This window comes from Phyllostomus discolor, chromosome 10, assembly GCF_004126475.2.
Source record: "Phyllostomus discolor isolate MPI-MPIP mPhyDis1 chromosome 10, mPhyDis1.pri.v3, whole genome shotgun sequence".
NCBI classification, from domain to species: domain Eukaryota; kingdom Metazoa; phylum Chordata; class Mammalia; order Chiroptera; family Phyllostomidae; genus Phyllostomus; species Phyllostomus discolor.
The window spans coordinates 51,572,471-51,591,513 of record NC_040912.2 but is presented as its reverse complement, the minus strand read 5'-3'; the positions used below and the strand labels follow the sequence as shown (position 1 = coordinate 51,591,513).

At 36.1% G+C, this 19,043-nt stretch overlaps 1 gene segment (V, D, J or C); it reads left to right on the top strand.

The window, feature by feature from the left end:
• The first annotated feature begins 1,886 nt into the window (after positions 1 to 1,886).
• Positions 1,887 to 19,043, top strand: part of LOC114507772 — a 124,360-nt gene continuing 107,203 nt past the window's right edge. Inside the window, 1 exon segment of the C gene segment in view lies at positions 1,887 to 2,116. Within this exon segment, the coding sequence occupies positions 2,068 to 2,116 (49 nt within the window).

The window sequence follows — 19,043 nt, the reverse complement described above, 5'->3', positions numbered from 1 at the left end:
CTACAAGTTGAGCAATCAAAGGGTGCTGATCTGTTCTCTCATTTAGGACATTTTTTTTTCCCAGCACACCTGTTATGTTGTAAGGGTGGAACCTTAGGTATTTGCCAGGATGGGGCAACCCACTTTGCTGCCTTGTGGTTCTGTATGTGGGGGTGAGGTCTGAGAGGGAACAGTGCCCCTTGCTCTGCTCTCTGCTGGCTTTCAGTCACTTCCCCCACTAATCAAAATCAGCACCTTCTGGTGCTGATTCCAAGGTGGGTGGGTTTGTGTACATTCTACAAACTCTCTTGTGAAGTTGGGAGTTTCTCCTGTCACCTCAACCCTAACAGGTTTTTTTTCAATAAGAGATTTTAAGGCTTTACTTCCCCATGCTGCAAACTTGGGTTGTGTGGTCTGTCTCACTTCCCAGTTGTTTTTTTCTGGTTTATCTGCATGCCAATGTGGGACCACCCTGTCTGCCAGCTGCCACCTCACTCGGTCTTCCAACCACCTTGTCCACCCCAGTCCTCCAGTTGCTATGAGTTCTCTCCCCCAGCTGCCTGTCTCCACCCCTCCTACCAGTCTGGATGAATACTTCTTCTTTAACTCCTTGATTGTCAGACTTCCATACAGTTTGATTTTCGGTCAGTTCTAGTTGTTTTTTCTGTTTTGTTTTTAAATTTGTTGTTGTCCTTCTTTTGGCTGTGTGAGAAGGCACAGTGTGTCTACCTACACCTCCACTGTGGCCCGAAGTCCAAAATATAAACAACTCTTAAAGCTGCAGATAAGTCTGCTCATAATCTTGGAATAAGGACGAAAAGAGGACAAGCTATCAGAAAGGAACTGAGTGGGTACTATTTACATCTACAATAAGTGCAAAAGGTATTTGATAGCTCTAATCAATAATAACTTGAAATGCTCAATGAACAAAAATAATCTTTAAAAATAATTTTCATCCCACCCCCACATCCTTTCCCATAGTGTTTAGTGCTGTGATCTGTTGTGAGTGGACAATTTTCCACCATGACCATGCCACAGCTTCATTCTCAGGGACAGAGACTAAGTTTGCTCATGGGACCAGGTCTTGACCTGGATCTGATGTGCACTTGGGAGTCATCAGGGCCGGTCCTCTCTGGGGAGGCAGATGGACAACCCATGTATGCCCACAGGAACACTCCACTGCTTCTGACAATTTTTGTTCCCCTGATCCAAGATAAGAGGCATAAGATTGCAGAACAACTTCCAAGAGAATTCTCTTTTCAACAAATTGTAGAACTGGATTTTGTTTTTAAATTTCAGTTTAAACAAGAAATTCATTACTTTACAAGTGATACAATTCCACAAATATCCTCTTTTATTCCAGGAAAAGTAATGCCATCAAGAAATTATTGTCTCATTTTGCATTGCCTGGTAATCAATCACATTGTCAAATGAGAAAAATGGAGAGTTTTGTTCACATTTTCATCCCACCCCCACATCCTTTCCCATAGTGTTTGGTGCTGTGATCTGTTGTGAGTGGACAATTTTCCACCATGACCATGCTTTATTAAAAATGGAGAGTTTTGTTCACATTTATCAAATATATCTGTGTTGGCAGACTTGTATTTTTCAGTTACTGCAGAATTTCCTCTTTTCAGAAATAATCCAAAACCACTAGAGGAGCAGCCCTGGTGTTTCTGAGAACAGAAGGAAGGGTCTTCCCTTTGATGCCATCTCCCAGCAGTTTCACTGAACATCTAGAAGCAAAAATTCTTAAATCTCTGAATACATTTCCTGGTAATTAGGAAAAGTTGTTGGTTGACCAGTTCAGCTTGATCTCTTCTTTTCTTTTCCTGCTCTTCTTTCATTTTCTATCAGTCCTTTTCAATAATTACTGCCTTGATAAAAAAGAAACAGACATCTGGGTCAATTTATTTGAGGAAGACTTATAAACCATCAGATGCCACAAAATCTATATTTAAGGACTTCCACAGGAGCCCAGAAGATCAAATGGCCATTTTTTTTTTTTTTGCAATGCTGGTCATGTCATGAACCTTAGAAAAATGGTGAGATTTTTGAAGTAGTTGTAACCAGTGTGATCACTCGGGCATGATCAAGTTATTTGCTGAAGGGACAAAGCTCATAGTAATTCCCTCTGGTAAGTAATTTATTCTATGTTTGAAAAACTGGTAGTTGCTATTTAGATAAAAATTATTTATAATCACCCTAATCTGAATGCCACATTCTCAGCCTCAATATATAAACAGAAATTTTGTAGCTACTGGTCACTGTATATGAATATAACACTATTTTGTAAATGGTTTATTTTCTTCTCTGCATGTCAGGTGATTCAAACTCTGTTCTTAGAATACACATACACAAGAAAGGTACACTCGTACTATAAACTAAAATATGTTGAGTACTATGCCTGTATACCATGGTATAAATTGTGAGCTTAAGATGCTTTTCTTATAGGTGGTCTTTTCACTGATAGACAGTTTTATTCATGATATCTGGAGATAAAACATAGTACTTTGTTCTCCCAATAACTGATACATTATTGGTTTTTTATCTCATGTCTAATAGCCAGGCAAAAACTTAATTCTTATAGTAAGTGAGTAAAGAACATCACAATTTATGCTATCACTAGTCTTGCTACACTGCCTGTAGAGATGGACCAATTTAATGGGATTATTAGCCTAATAAATCATTTCAGCTCCAAAATCCAGGAAAAAGTCTTCATGGTTTTACATCTTCATTTGTTCATTCATTGTCTCAGCAAACATTTATAGAAGACAGCTTCTGTGCTGAATGCTGGAGACAAAAAAATGAAAAAGACGTTTTCCTAGCACTCTAAAAGCCTGTCATCTAGTAGATCAGATTCTGGCTTGATTAGCCTCCATCTTCTTTTACCTGTGGATGGCATAGACATAGAAGATCTTGGGTTCATGAGCTGTTTCCTTTCTTAATTCATGTAAGAATTATTGCTTATAGAATACTTATATTTTGTTTTGTGGAATAATTTAAAAAATGGCCCTGACCATTCCATTAAAGAGAATGATATTAGCTAGTATTTACAGAAGGCCAAACACCACATTAAATAGTTTTATTGCCTTATCTAATTCCTCAGTGGCCCTATGCACTGATCTTGTTATATCACTCCATAGATAAGAAAACTGAGGCTTAGAGTAGTTTGGTTAATTGCCTCAGGTCACATGACAAGTTACTATGGCAAAGTTTAGGATTCAAGAGACTTATCTATTCCAAAGTACATGGTCTGGACCATTATGTGATATTGGAAATATTGGGGTTTTATTTGTTTATTTTTAGAGAAGGGAATAGAGGGAGAAAGACAAGAAGAGAAACATCAATGTGTAGTTGTCTCTTGTGCACCCCACACTGGGGAACCTGGCCCACAACCGAGACATGTGCCCCGAATGGGAATTGAACCATGACCCTTTGGTTCGCAGTCCAACACTGAATCCACTGAGCCACACCAGCCAGGGCCATAGACTGACCACCTAAATGGACTCTTTAACTGACTACTTAGTTAGTAATAGTTCATATTTTAAATCACTACTCTTGCATGAAAACAATGATTCTGCTTCTAAATATGCCACCCCTCTCTCCACCCAAAAAGATCAAATAAGTCATGTTAAATGTACATTTATTAAATACTTTAATTGTGATTCTTAGGGTATTTCTATAAAATAACAATATCTTTTGACTCCATTCAATTTTGTTTCTATACTGGCATCAAATTTGTTAAAAATATTGTTGCTAGTAAAATAACTAAATCAGTTGTACTAAATGGTGTTACTGATTAAATTGCATAACTCAGCACTGCCTTTCCCCTTGTGATGAGATAGCTGCAGAAATACCAAACCAAATAAAAGCCTCTGATAAGCAGCACAGCATGTATAGTAAATTCTCTGGAAACTATAAAGGTAATAAGTAAAAAAAAACCAGTCTTTCGGCAATAAATAGCTTAATAGATGATCATTAAGAATTTACATTCTGTAACAACTCATTGGTCTATCAGTGGGAATTGGAATCTAGAAAGAAGTTGTTTTAGAATTAATCCATGTTAAATGTCTTTATTGTCTAATATCAGTGCTAGCTCTAAAGTTACTATTAACTGAGATTTTACAATAAGTTAAAAATAATCTATTTTACTTTGACATTTTGTGTATTATTTTTTGATCAAAGCAGTGTATAGGGAGAGCATCTTTCACTATGAGAGTTTGAACAAGAACTGAAATATAAGGCAACTCCTGCTTTGTGAGGGATAATTCTGGGAAAGAAATTCTCACCTTATGATCTGCCACATCAAGTTTGTTTGTTTTTTCTTTTATGCAACAATTTTTTATTATTTTTCACATTTACATCTATATTTATTTCTATAAATACAGAGTGATTTTACAATAATACCTTCAATTATAATCCAGTAAAATGGAGTTTATTACTAGTGTTTTCACCTTTTTTTATTGTTTTTCTATTACAGTTTTCCCAATTATCCCCCATTGCTCTCCTCTTACCTGCCCACCCCTTGCTCCCACAGTCAATCTCCACCCTGTTGTCCATGTCCATGGGTCCTTTATACATGTTCCTTGACTAGACCCTTCCTCTCCTTTCCCTTGTTATCCTCCTCAACCCTCCCCTCTGGTTACTGTCAGTCTGTTTCTTGTTCCTTTGCCTCTGGTTCTATTTTGCTTTTTTGTTTGTGCTGTTCACCAGGTTCCACTTATAGGTGAGATCATGTGTATTTGTCTTTCTTCATCTGACTTATTGTTGTGAACGGTAGGAGCTCCTTCTTCCTTTCTGCTGCATAGTACTCCATTGTGTACATGCACCGCTCTTTTTGAACTACCTACTTAATGATGGGCACTTAGGCTATTCCAGAACTTGGCTATTGTAAATAATACTGCTATTATCATTGAGGTGCACAGGTTCTTTTGAATTGGTGTTTCAGGATTATTAGGATACAACAAAAGCAGTGGGATCACTAGATCAAAGGCAATTCCATTTTTAGTTTTTTGACGAAATTCTGCAGTGTTTTCCACAGTGACTATACCAGTCAGCATTACTGCCAACAGTACACTAGGGTTTCCTTTTCTCTACAACTTTGCCACACTTGTTTGTTAATTATTAATGATAGCCATTCTGACCCATGTGAAGTGGTATCTCATTGTGGGTTTAATCTGCATCTCTCTGATGGCTAGTGATGTTAACCATCCTTTCATAAGTCTATGGACCTCCATATACTTCTCCTCCTTGGAGAAGTACCTTTGCCTAAAAAATAGGCTCAGTTCCTTTACCTGTTTTTTAATTGGATTGTTTGTCTTCCTGGTGTTGAGTCACATGAGTTCTTTATACATTTTGGAGATCAAACTTTTGTTCGAGGTATCATTGGCAAATATGTTTTCCCATGCCATTGGCTCTCTTTTCATTTTGCTTATTTTTTCTTTAGCAATGCAGAAGCTGTTTACTTTGATATAGTTCCATTTGATTATTCTTTCCTCTGGAAACATATTCTTTCCTCCTAGCCCTTGGAGATGTATTGTTGATAACATTGCTGCATGGGATATCTGAAATTTTACTGCTCCTGTTTTTCCTAGGACTTTCAATATGTCATGACTTATATTTAAGTCTTTTATCCCTCTTGAGTTTATTCTGGTGTATAGTGTAAAATGATGGTCTAGTTTCTTTTTTTTTTTTTTTGCATGTACCTGTCCAGATCTCCCCAATCTGAATTCTACATGTTTTTCATCTATATCACAGAGCTAGGATTTACAAACATAATCGCTCAGTTTTCATGTCATTTTTCTTGTAGACCTTATTAAACTATTAGCCCCATAGACAGAAGAAGAACAAGCTATAATGCACAAATTATTGGTTATATCTTAAACTGCCTATTTTGAAAGTCTGTTTGAGAAGATCTAAATCAAAGTTGCAGTCAGACCATGAAATAAGAATAGAAGATCAAAATCACTATGGAAAGCAGAAGAAAGGAAACCTATAATTATCCAGCAAGAAGCACAGGTTAAAATTTTACACTTAAAGGTAAGAGAGTTATGTAAATTTTATCTCAATTTTCTAGAAGTGATTTTAGAGAAAAAGAAAAAAGTGTAGGAAATTCTTTAGGGGAATATATACTATTTATTAATTGATAAAACAAAGCACTCCAAGTTTTGAAACATGATTTTCCCCGCCCACTATAAAATTAGAAAACAATTTCAATGCATGAGTCCTTTAGAAGGAAAGTGAAGTAAAGTGAATATTGTCTTCAACACCCAGTTTATCAAATGACAGAAATGGTTGTCAAACCCATTGTACTCTGCCACTATATCAATGCTATGTGCATTATAGTATTTGATGTCATTCACAGATGGTGACCTAAGCAGATATGGTCAGGTAGGTATGTTTTAGATATTTAACATGACAATAGGAGGATCTGAGGACAGGTACCCTGCCTTCTCTTATCATTCTGGCTTGAAGGCCCACTGCCAGGAGCTTTAAGCTGAACTTTCAGCATCAGCAGGAAAGATGTCAGTTTGAGGCTGAAATTTCTTGTGAAAGCTTGGAATGCAAATAGACTGTGCTGTTTGTTAATTGGGGAAAGAGCTATTTGTTTTGGACAACACAAGTGAAGCAGCTGTATATACTGACTGCATATCATTTGGCTTTAGCTGGTGTTCCCTTTGACTTTCTTGGGAAATCAGACAACATCCTGTGGTATGGCTATAGGATCCCTTTGGTTTTCTAAACACTGGAAATGCAGATAGACAAGAAAAAAGATTGTACGCTAATTAAGTGTGTGAAAGTCATCCTTCCCATGGTGATGGCTTTGAGAATTCCAGACATATTAGAGCTAAGTGGAATGCATTACTGCAGATTTGGCTGCAACCCCAAAGTGCTGAATTCCTACTGATAAGGGCAAAGTTTGGTTCCATGAGATTAAAAATCAGGTTGGAGTACAAAGTCATCACCATAAAATGGTTAACAATTATTATAATCTCTTATTTCCATAGCATTTTAAATCAAACTGGTTTTCAAATCTTGTTTCATTTTGGTCTCACTGTGATGTTGAATCAATTTATACTCACATCATTGTTTTCAGATAAATAAAGCACCAATAATGTTAATTTACTTTATTGGCTCAGCCACAGAACTTGTTATGAGCAAAATGAAGTAGAAGCAGAACACTGATCTCTTGATTTGCAAACCACCATAGTTCCACTAGAATATGAAAAAGTCAGAGAAGCTAATTAGTAAAGTTTTTGATACTGGTTGAATCACTGTGGAAATATGGTAGAAAACTCTTCGGTGATGGAACAAAACTTGTCATCACAGGTAGGTATCAGAAGAATGCAGTTTTTCAAGGTAGTAGAGGAAAGACAAGAAACAGTTAAATTGGAATAACAGAATGTTTAGGGAGAACAGGAATTGATGGGGATTAGATGTAGAAATTGTAGTGGAGATTGTAAAACAAATCCTAACAGGCACATATAGACAATTTTGTGCAATTATTGTAGCTGGGTTTGGCTTTTGTGTACATATGGACTTGTACAAAATGTTCATGAATAATGTATGGAATTATCATGGAAGCATTTGGCCCAAACCATAGGTCAGTTTTGAGAGTTGACACATTTCCATTTCTGATGGTGCAATGATGTTGTGAAAGAGCCTGGGCTTTGGAGTCAGGGACGCATGGAGCTCTGGTTCCACCACTTACTGCTTACATGAACTTGGGCAGTTATTCTGTTGCTTCAGGTTTGTAATTCATAAAATAGGATAAGTATGCATCCAGAGGGGTTGCATGAGAATTTATTGAGATGGTGTGAATGAAGTACTTGTACATAGTCTAACATATAGTAGGTGCAGAATAGGTGTTCCCCCAATTCAAATGGAAAGAAGAATTGTATCTAGTATGAAGAGTTGTTTGCAGCCAATAATATTGACAGAGCAGAAATTCCCGAGAACTCATGTGTACTTCTAACTACTCATGAAAAAATGAATCTGGAGGCATTGGTTTAGTTTTACAACCACTTTTCCCTCACTGGCAAGAAAAATGAAATTAACATGAATTTGTTTATAATTTTATTGATGGCATGTGTGCTTTAAATCTCAATCTTTCATTTTAATCAAAATTATTTCTAATACCAACCTTTATTGGCCATAAATTTCATAGCCAATAAGGTTTGGCTTCATTCTCATATTTTAAAAAAATTTATATTCATACAGAAAATGGTCCATATGCAAAGTAAATTAAATATAGTTAGAAATGTCATAAGTTTGAAATTCATCTTTAAAAATAAAATAACTATAACTACTTATTTGGTAAAGGAAAAATGACAAGAAAAATAGATAACACAATATTAACATATAGGTTTGAAATATCATACTTTCTATTGAAAATATAGTTGACATTTACATAAAGTTTGGTAAAATTATATGATTCTCATACTGATGCATCTGAATAGATACAAGCAACCCAGGCAATTTAACACAGTTGCATTATTTGATTATGCTAAGGACTTTATATAAATGTATTGGAAAGCTAATTGATTTTTTAAGCTGGTTTCAATTCTTTGCATCATGAAAAAGATTTTGACATTAAGAAACATTGTCAATATGTTTTTAAAAATGTATAAAGCAATAACATATAATGCAATTACCCAAAATATAGATACTAACCATATATAATTAAGTACATTATTTAATACTCAGTTAACTTTTACATTGAGAAGGGTATGGAAGTTCAAGATTCATTTTATCTTGAAAAAGCTAGCTAAGAAAAAGGGTAGTTGACGAAAGGGTATGTGACAAATATTTCAAGTTTGTCATTTGATTTTTGATTTCTTTAGTACAATGAATCAGAAATATTGATATGGAAAATATGGAAAATATGGAAAATATTGCTATGGAATATTTCTTTAATATAATGAACCAGAAATATTGCTATGGAGAGGTTTTTAAATAAATTTACATTCTTTAATATATTGACTAGAGACTAAAATTATGTCTATATAATGTGCAATTGAAAAATTACTGTAATATTACTTTATATAACATGCTTCTTAAATAAAGACAAAGAATGTATTTGGAGAAATATATGTTGCCTTACTATTATAAGAAAAAATACTATGGAACTAAAAAGAAGATGTATACAATTAAAATAAGCCCAATATAGCTTAGTTATGTTTACATGTCCCAAACAAAAACCTCTCAAAATGGTTGCTTATTAGTTTAGTGTGAAAATCAGGAGCTTTCTTCCACAGGTAGACATACTCAATAATTTTTTTCCTTTTGTTCTCAAATGAGATATCTAACTTTTTTCTATTATAAAATGGCCCACAGAATTACTATAGTAACTCCAACCTAGCCCAATAGAATAGAGCAAGAAATTTGTGTTTTAATTGGGAAACAAATAGGAAAGGGCTTTAACATTTATAATTTTAATAATTGGTTTTTAATAAATACATAATCAAGAAACATTTCAGCATTCATGTGGGATGCCTTTTTAAATACATTGTGTTTTGTTACATATTTTGATATTAGATCTACCAAAACCTTTAGAAACATAGCTTTTAACATTGCTCCAATTATATATATATTTATTCAGCAGATGAAAACAAAGAAAATGGTGGACTTTTAAATAGCTCAGTAGCCTTACATAGAAATTTTATGGAAGACATTCAGGGCCAAAATATGGTGTATTTAAAATATAGTATAATAGTCAGGCTAAAACTTCAAATGAATTTGAAAAATAAAATAGGCTTTAGGTGAACTTTTTCTAAAGTGAAATGAAATTCTTTTAAGGGCATTTACTTGTTACATTAATATGTATTTCTGAAAATAATCCATAAAAATGTTAATAGAAGTTCTGGAAGTGTTACTCTTTTGCTTCTAAATACAAAGCATCATAAATAATTTGGAGGTGCCCTAAAAAATATGGAGTGGTTCAGATGTGAACTGAGATGTTATATAAAATTAGAAATCAACTAGGAGAACTATATTACTTCAAAACTGGGCATGGGTCCATATGCTAAGCCAAAAGAATACTTTGATAAATTAATTGCAAGTGGAAGTAGATTCCTATCAAAACAAGTGATTAAGCATTATTTATAACAAATTTTAAAAAAGACAATTTGCTGCATTCCAGAATCAGCTAAATAGAGAATGAGCTTCTACAGAGTTACAAAACATGAGAATGTGTAGCCAAAGAGAACTTAAGTTACAAAATTCATGGGAGAGAGAAGTACTTTTTATTTTTGTTGAACGTATTGAGGTGACATTAGTTAATAAAATTATATGGGTTTTAAGTGTACAATTTTATTTTTTATTTTTTCCCACATTTTTCATTGTTCAAATACAGTTGCATCCATTTTTCCCTACCATTCCCCCAAGTGCACAATTCTAGGACACACCATCTGTATATTGCATTGTGTGTTCACCACCCAAACTCAAGTCTCCTTCCATCACCATTCATTCTCTCTTTACCCTTTTCTGCTTCCCCTCACCCTCTTTTTTCTCTGGCAATTTCCATATTGCTGTCCATGTCTGTTTTTTTGTTTTGCTTTGTTCTGTTTTTGCGCTTTGGAAGCAACTAAAGATAATCTGAAGAGAGATTATCTATGGTACTTCCTGGTCTTTTCCTCTATCCCAGCCATCTATCCTTCAACTATGATAGGATGAAAGAGATGAAAAACAAAGAAATAAGATCACAAATGTTGGAGCTGTTAAAAGTCACACCTCATTTTAGCAGGTGGAGAAGGAACAAAGCCCAAGTTTCAATTCAGGCTGTGCTTGCTATTTAATAGCTATGACTTTGGGCAAGTTGTATAACTTCTTGAACCTCTTTTCCACTCTGAAAAGAAGAACAGTAATAAATACATCATAATATATCATGGATGAAAAGCCATTATAAGCACTAATTCAATGGTAGCTTTTCTTCCTTTTACTATATGTCAGGTTGTTCCACACCACACAATCCTGTGTTTCTCTAATACTTAATTACTGCTTCGTTTCATCCCACAGAGAGAAGCCTTGATTCATCAGATATTGCTCCTAAGCCCACAATTTTTCTTCCTTCGGTTGCTGAAATAAATCTTCATAAGGCTGGGACATATCTTTGTCTCCTTGAGAAGTTTTTCCCCGATGTTATTAAGGTGTATTGGAAGGAAAAGGACGGCAATGCAATTCTGGCATCCCAGCAGGGAAATACCATGAAGACTAAGGACACGTACATGAAATTCAGCTGGCTGACCGTGACTGCAAAATCAATGGATAAAGAACACAAATGCATCGTCAAACACGAGAATAATGAAAGAGGAGTTGATCAAGAGATTCTTTTTCCTTCAATAAATAAAGGTATGTGCATACACATATCACCTCCCAGAACACTTCTGTTCCCAGAGTGACTGTCCCAAGTGTCTGTCAAATATTAATAAAAAAGTATATATTAATCTTTCTTAAATGTTGCTACAATTAATAGTAGCAAAATATTCTGTTATTTTACCACAGAATTAAAATATTATAGGCTTTGGAACATTACAAGCTAAGGAATTAGATGATTTTACTCCTCTCAGCCTCAGATTTATCATCCAAATATTAAAGTCACATGGTGATTTTTAGGGTTGCTCTGTGGCTTAAATGAAGCAACATACATGAAAGCACCTAGCAGCTTATCACACAACAACTGCTCAAAAAAAGATTTCACTTAAAAAATGTTTTCTTTCTTTATTTTTAGAGATGGGAAGGGAGGAAGAAAGAGAGAGAAAAATCAATGTGTAGTTGCTTGTGGCGTGCTCCCTGATGGGGACCTGGCCCGAGACCCAGGCATGTGCCCTGAATGGGGATAGAACTAGCAACCCTTCAGCTTGCAGGCTGCCACTCAACCCATTGAGCCACACCAGCTGGGGCAGCTTCCACTTTTGATGATCTTACTTGACCAGAAAATAAGAAAAATTATATAACTTTCAGGAATTTTCTCCTCAGCAGACAAAGTCATAATCACTTCAGTGCTGCTCTAGTAAAAGTATAATCGATGAATTGTTAGGCAACAGGTGGTATCCTTCTGAGGGAGTTGAATCAAGCTTCAACAAAAACAGGATACTTGAGCCCTGCAGTTTTTGTGTGGTCCTAGGTTTTTCAGGTTTGTATTACATACACCACAGTAGGTAAATTTCATAATTAAAGATTGGGTGAGGCTGATGTGTAGAAACAGATTTCCATCCTGCATAATGAGCACGTAATTCTTGCCACTGGAAACACCCATGCAATGCAGTTGTAATGGGAGTCAGGCCAGGAAGCCTGTGATGAATACACTAGGATGAATTACTGTCCTGAGAAGGATGCACACAGTGAAGAGAATATCCTCTTTCCCTAAACATTCAGGGCCACTCGAGACTCAGGCACGTCGTCCCAAAGGAGAGCCTTTGATTCAGATTTTGTACATATTTAGACAGTGTGGGCAGAGTGCTGAATGTGCTGTAGCTCCAGCAGTGGTCTGGGAACTCCCTAGGCTCAGAACTTGAAGTCCTGAGTATTAACAAAACAGACCAAAGGCCCCAGAGTGCCCATAGGAAGGAATCAGTTGGTGTTGTTCCTGGTGGTTAACAAGGCCTTTAAGCAGTGGGGAATAAGCCCATACCAAGGTGTGCTAAGACCTTTGCCATGCACCAGTTGGAATTTCGGAAGTAAACTTTTCCTTCTCAGTCCTGAGTTTCCGCAGTAGTCAAACCAGGTTTGAAACCTGGCCTGGGCTTTCTCCAGGGGCTGTGCTGAAGAGCAAATGAAATCATGTCAGTGAAAATGCTTGCCTTTGGAAATATAACATGGATGTATTTATTCATAAACTGTTTTTTTTTTTTTTTACATTTTTGTATAACTAAAGATTGCCAAAACAGCCCTAATTTTTCCTATTTCTGTGGTTAGGAAGCAGAGTGAAAGCAAATGTACAAAGTAAAAATTTAATGTAATTACAGGGCCTAAGTGTTCTATAATGTTTTCATTTTTCTAGTGATCGGGGTGACTATCATATAGGATAAAGGGTCTGGTACAAGATGTTTTACTTGGCACTTAATTTCTGTAACAAATGTACCCTGTGGACTTCTCACAGCAACAAAACTAATGAGGACATTTTGTTAATGTCATTCCATGGCAAATTTCTAATGTTCCTTGGAAGTTTATTGTTTGCTATTTGTTATTATTTGTTTGTTTTTAATAAAAGCTAAGAGTATAACATGGTAGCACAAATCAAAGGAGTGATTTCAAAAAGAGATAAAACTAATGTGGTCCAAGTTTTCAATCAAATTAGGAAAAAGAATTAGGATACACACAGATTGTATTATGAAAAGTTGTTACTTTATTAGTTTTACCTCAATCAATACATGGCGATAAGAGATTTTTATTTGTCTCTAATTGAATAAAGTCACTGTAAGGAAAATAAACAAACTTTTAACACACAGTAATATGAATTCTTGAGGATATTTTAGTATTTCAACATAATTATACTTACATTTTCAATCTTGGGATTTACCCCAAAGCCTATACCTCACACCTTTACTTTAGTGCACACCAAAAAAAGATCCCATTGAGTGCATAGAGTAGTACGAGAACTCTACCCATATGGTGAGGAACACCTCTAGTTGAAAAAGGAATAACCAATGTAGTCACTGCCACTGTATTTTCCTCCATCCAATGGTCAATGAACTTTTTAAGAAATTTTGTCTTTTTATGTATATTTTCCTTTTTAAAACATTGTAGATAAATACAACTAAATGTGGCTTGGTTTATCTTCATATTTCTGGAAAGAATTGAAGTGAAATGTCAAGCTTCTCTAACATAAAGGTCATTTGGTAAGCCTAATTAAGGAATCTGGAAGAGATGATGTTTTCAGTGACTGCAAGGTGGAATGATGTTGTCTCTCTTTAGGAGATCTGACAGAAGCTGTGAGAATGCAGGACCATGAGCCAAGGAATGCAAAAAATAAAAGTCTTGAGTCTGAAAAAGGTAAGAAAAAAGATTCTTTCTTGAGCCTCCAGCCCAGTGAAACTGATTTTGGGCTTCTGGCCTCCAGAACTATAATGTATCAGAAAAAAAAACATGTCATGTTAAAAAAAATATTGTTTTATGTTTTACTGTACAGAGTAATTTCCACATGTTCTCTTCCATTTACTCTCCCACAATGATCCTTTGAATGCTGGCTCTGCCGTCACTGCTACGACTCTCAGCAAGTTACTACTACTCTCTGCACCTCATTTTCTCATCTGTTGCATGGATCCTCCAAAATACAACTCACTTCAGTGTTACTGGAAGATTCAGTAAGATAAGACATCTGAAGCATTTAACATACACTATGCCACAAAATAATAACCACTCAATAGATGTTAGCTTCTTTAATACTATTGTCACACCTGCAAAAACCACAACTCCAGAAAATTATGTGTGTGAGCTGGAGTCATAGGGCTTGTGAATGAATGGAAAAGTCATGGCTTAGCTGGGAAATTTGTCTACAACAGATTCCTTCAAACCTGTAAGATTTTGTTGTGGATTCTATGATTAAAGCAATTTATTTTGGTAACAACTGTTCATGTCAGCAGTGCGTGCTGAAGACTGTAGAGCAGCTCCTTTTTCTGTTTATTTTTTCAATTTAACAAGTGTCATATATGTTCAACAGCTACTTTGCAGTGGGCACTGTGCTAGGAGTGATGAATGCAGGGAAAAACAGGTAATCTTGTATAGTATGCTCCAGTTTCAGTTAAACAGAAAAAATGTGTCCCTCATGAGCAGCATCTTCATGTGAAGAAACACATTCAATAAATTTGATTTACTGAATTACATGGAGTCTGGGCATCTCTTCCTGGAATCATGGTGCATATTTTTAATGGTTCTCTTCTCTCTGTGGGTAGATTCTATCTGTTTATCCATCTATCTATCTATCTATCATCATCATCTATCATCTATCTACGTGTCTGTCTCTCCACACACAGACACACACTGTCAAGTAACGATTACAAACAAATCATTAATAGTTGCTCTCATTTTTTTGTAGAGGTTGCTGGTGTCAATTCTACAATAGATGATTGTCTGAAAGATAAAGGTGGTAAGTTTTCTGCATATATTTGCCTTTATGTAATGCTATTACATTTTTCCCTCCTGATCAATGTAAGTTTTGAACTTCTCTGGCAGGGTTTGGCTGGGTTGGGGGGGAGTGGTTGGGGGAAAATGTAAACAACTGTAATCAAACAACAATAAAATAATTTTAAAAAAGGAAAAAGAAAAATCAGAATGGCTGGATTGTGTATAATAGACTGAGTGCTATTTTAAGACAATCCATCCTTTCCTGGTAGTCATCTTAACACAGCAAATGCTGGCTTTGGCATGAGATGATGGTGAATTACAGGGTGCTGTGATATGCTTGGAATTATTTCAACACTGACTTTATTCATTTGTATGGCTTTTGTTTCTAATGACTAGGGAACACGTGATATCAACTTGCTTCTAAGTTTTTTTGTTTTTTGTTTTTGTCCATTGTAGTAGTTAATAACCTGAACTGACATGTTTAATTCTCATAATACTCCTGTGAAGTGCACAATATATTTCTCCCATTTCACAGATGAGAGCAATGAGATAAAATGAAGTCTCATACCAAGCCAAACAGCTAGATCTGGGGTTTTAACCCAGGCCATTAGAATCAAGAGTATACATATATTCAGTTCTCTATTCTTCCTCTGAGAGTCAAGTCATAGAGCAAGAAAGCCCAAAGCCAAGACCCTAAGACACAATGGATGCATGGTGGGGGTGGGGAGTGAGGGCAGTGCCTGGCTCCCTAGTACCACAGAATGTGCTTCAACCCCAGTTGTTTCAATTACAAGTGGCATAAATATGGGTACTTACATTTTCTGAAATACTTTCCTCATCTGCCAACCAGGAATAATTACACCAAACCCAGTTATTGTAGAGATAAGGTCACATATGTGGAATGTCCAGCATAGGGTATCTCATTTAGCTGGCATAGAATATGTACAATTATCTGGCCTTTTCTCCCTATATATGTACAAGGAAAGCCCCTAGAAGTATTGGTTCTGGCTCTGCTGAGCTCTTCTCCATTTCCAATATAAATGGGCAATATAAAGAGGGGCTGTGGACCTCAGTTAACACCTTACCTGACCAACATGAAGGTGTTCTGAGCACACGACTTCATGAGGTCCCTTTTCCACATCAATTACTAATGATTCTGGAGTAACAACACTATGAAGATAAAGCTCGTCATAAGGAAATTTCCACATGAAAGACTTGGCTTTGTGGTTTACTGAGTAGCATTCAGACCCACCACACTGTTGTCAGTTATTTCTTGACATCACATATTTCCCTTTTTTCTTTTTATATCTTTTTATTTTAATCATTGTTCAAGTACAGTTCTCTCCTTTTTACTCCCATTCCAGACATCACATATTTCTTGCAAAACTTAAAAGATATTAAGTGCAATTATCTTATAGTATCATAGCCACAATGAGGGACATTCAGGAAAGACAGGTGAGAGAGCTGTGACATCTTAAAGTTTCAGAGCATTTGTATTAACCACTTGCTTCCTGTTAACATAATGCCCTATGCTAAAACCCCCAGCCACCTACTGTGAACACCACCATATGTTCAAGTGATTCCTTAGTAGGAATCATATTGCATGCACATGCAATGACTCAGATGCTTCTAAATCAGCGAACCAATTTTATATTAACCCTTAACCCCTTGATATCAGGGTATTATTCATTGCACTTGAAGATATACAATTATGGAGGGACTAAAAATGTGTTCTGTGAAGTCATGTTGCTGAGATTGAAATCTGGATTCTGGTACTTACTAAATGCAAATTTCTCCTCTCCCACCTTCATTTTATTTGTAAAATAGGAACTAAAATAATAATTTCATAGGTTACTAGAAAAATTATATAAGATTAAAGTTTCACATACAAAGCTCTCAGAATGTTTGGAATTGGTTAGTGGTTAATGAAGACCATTAACTTTTATTATAGGAGACATTGTGGGGTTAAAGAAATGATAAAAGTTATTGACCACAAATACTTTCTTCTCTGTGCCTATCTCATTAAAAACACAATCTTAGTTTTTAATATTTGGAGTGTTCTAAGTGACTTGACTTGCAAGTTCCATTCTAAGTTGTCTTGGTGGTGGTGGTAGTGGATGTTTGTTTATTCTGGGGTTTGGTGGTATGGAAGTGTCACTTCAATGTAGATCATAAAGTAAATAATTATGACCCCTCCCATTAATGTCTCCTATCCTTTCAAAAGAACAGATGAAATTAATTAAATTATTTCTCCTAGATTTACTGCAGTTGCAGCTCACCAATACCTCCGCCTACTACACCTATCTCCTCCTCCTCTTCAAGAGCCTGGTCTACTTTGCCATCATTTTCTTCTGTCTGTTTAGGAGAACAGCAGTCTGTGGCCATGGAAAGAGTTCATAACACATGATGGCACAAAAGGATTAATTTTTCTGCATTTCTTTCCCCTGGAAGTGTCTACTGAGGATCTAGCTGGACTTCCTTTCTGAGTTTGGATTATTTCAATTCACATGCATTTTTCTATCATGTCACTATTGCATAGTGGTTTTCAAACCACTGGGCAAAGACAATTTCTCTCTGTTACAATAACCAATTAGGGCATGACTCAGTGCAGGGCCCAAGGGTACCCTTTAGCACCACCCTTCCCATAATCTTGATCAGCTCCTCTAGCAAACCCACATAATCATGCATTCTGAGCATAGACAGCATGCAGCTCCTAGTCCCATTCCTTAGTGCTCTTTATCCAGATAACTGCCTCAAAGCTTTCTGTTTCACACACCCTGAAACTGCCATCTTGGTTACTTGTATTCTGCATTTCATTTTTTATAATAGTCACAATAAATTTTTAATAATCAAAAGTCAGTTTGTTTATTTACTTTAATTAGACACATCTAATTGAAAGTCCCAGATAAGAGAGAACATGGCAAATGAGCTATCAGATTCAGCAATGTCATCATGGTCAATACCACCCTCGTGTTTCCTCCACTGGGACTGTAGTTAGAATCCTTTCTATGGGCCATGGGTTCCAAGGGGGCCAGAGCCAAAGGAAGGTGGCCAGGTTACTTTTCTCTCAAAGGTAACCATATTCATACTCATATTCATTGGCTTGGGAAATTCCAATGGTGAAAAGTAACATCTACCATGATGGCACTCTGTGCTTAGATCTATACCAGAGTTTCACAAGCTTCAGGTTTCCTGATCCTCACAACAACCCAGGAGAACTGCTCTGACACTGAAGAGGCAGTGTGGTGGAGGGTTGGCCCCTCTCCCCCGAACCCAAAGTACCTGGATTTAAATCCTGGGTCTAGTATTGGTATCTGTGTGAACTCAGACAAACTATTTGACCTCTATGTGACATAACTTTGTCATATATAAAATGAACTGACTTTGCCAGCTGTCCTGGAAGTGTATGAAGTAGATGAGTTAGATGAGTTAATAATGTTTGGTACATGCAAGTCCTCAACAGCTGCTGTTAATTGCTTTACTTTAGAAATAAAATGATTAACATTCTAATGAATAATAGCAAACACTTGTATAGTGCTTACTGGTACTGATCTAAGCATGTGTTAACCTGTTTCTCATAAGAACCCCATGAAACAACTGTAATTATGTCTGTTCTACAGATGGGGAAACTGAGGCAAAGAAGGCACAAAAAATACCTGTATAGTTAGCAAATAACAAGCAGAGCTGGTATTTGCATCCAAACAATCTGGCTACAGGATCTCCACTTTTAAATTCTACATTGCTTGCTACTGGAGTAGAAACAGGTTCTTTTAGGTATGAAATAAGACGTGAAAATTTCCTTCCTTATTTGGCTAACTGGTAATGAAGAAAACTGCCTCTTCACCTGTCCATACTTTCTCTCCTTACTCCTATCCTGTTCAAAGAATTAAAGGGTTCTAGACAAACCTGCCATACAATTTTTCATCTTGGGAAGATTATTATTGCTGACCTCCCACCCACCAATTACACATCTATCATTAAAGTCCAATCCACTTGGG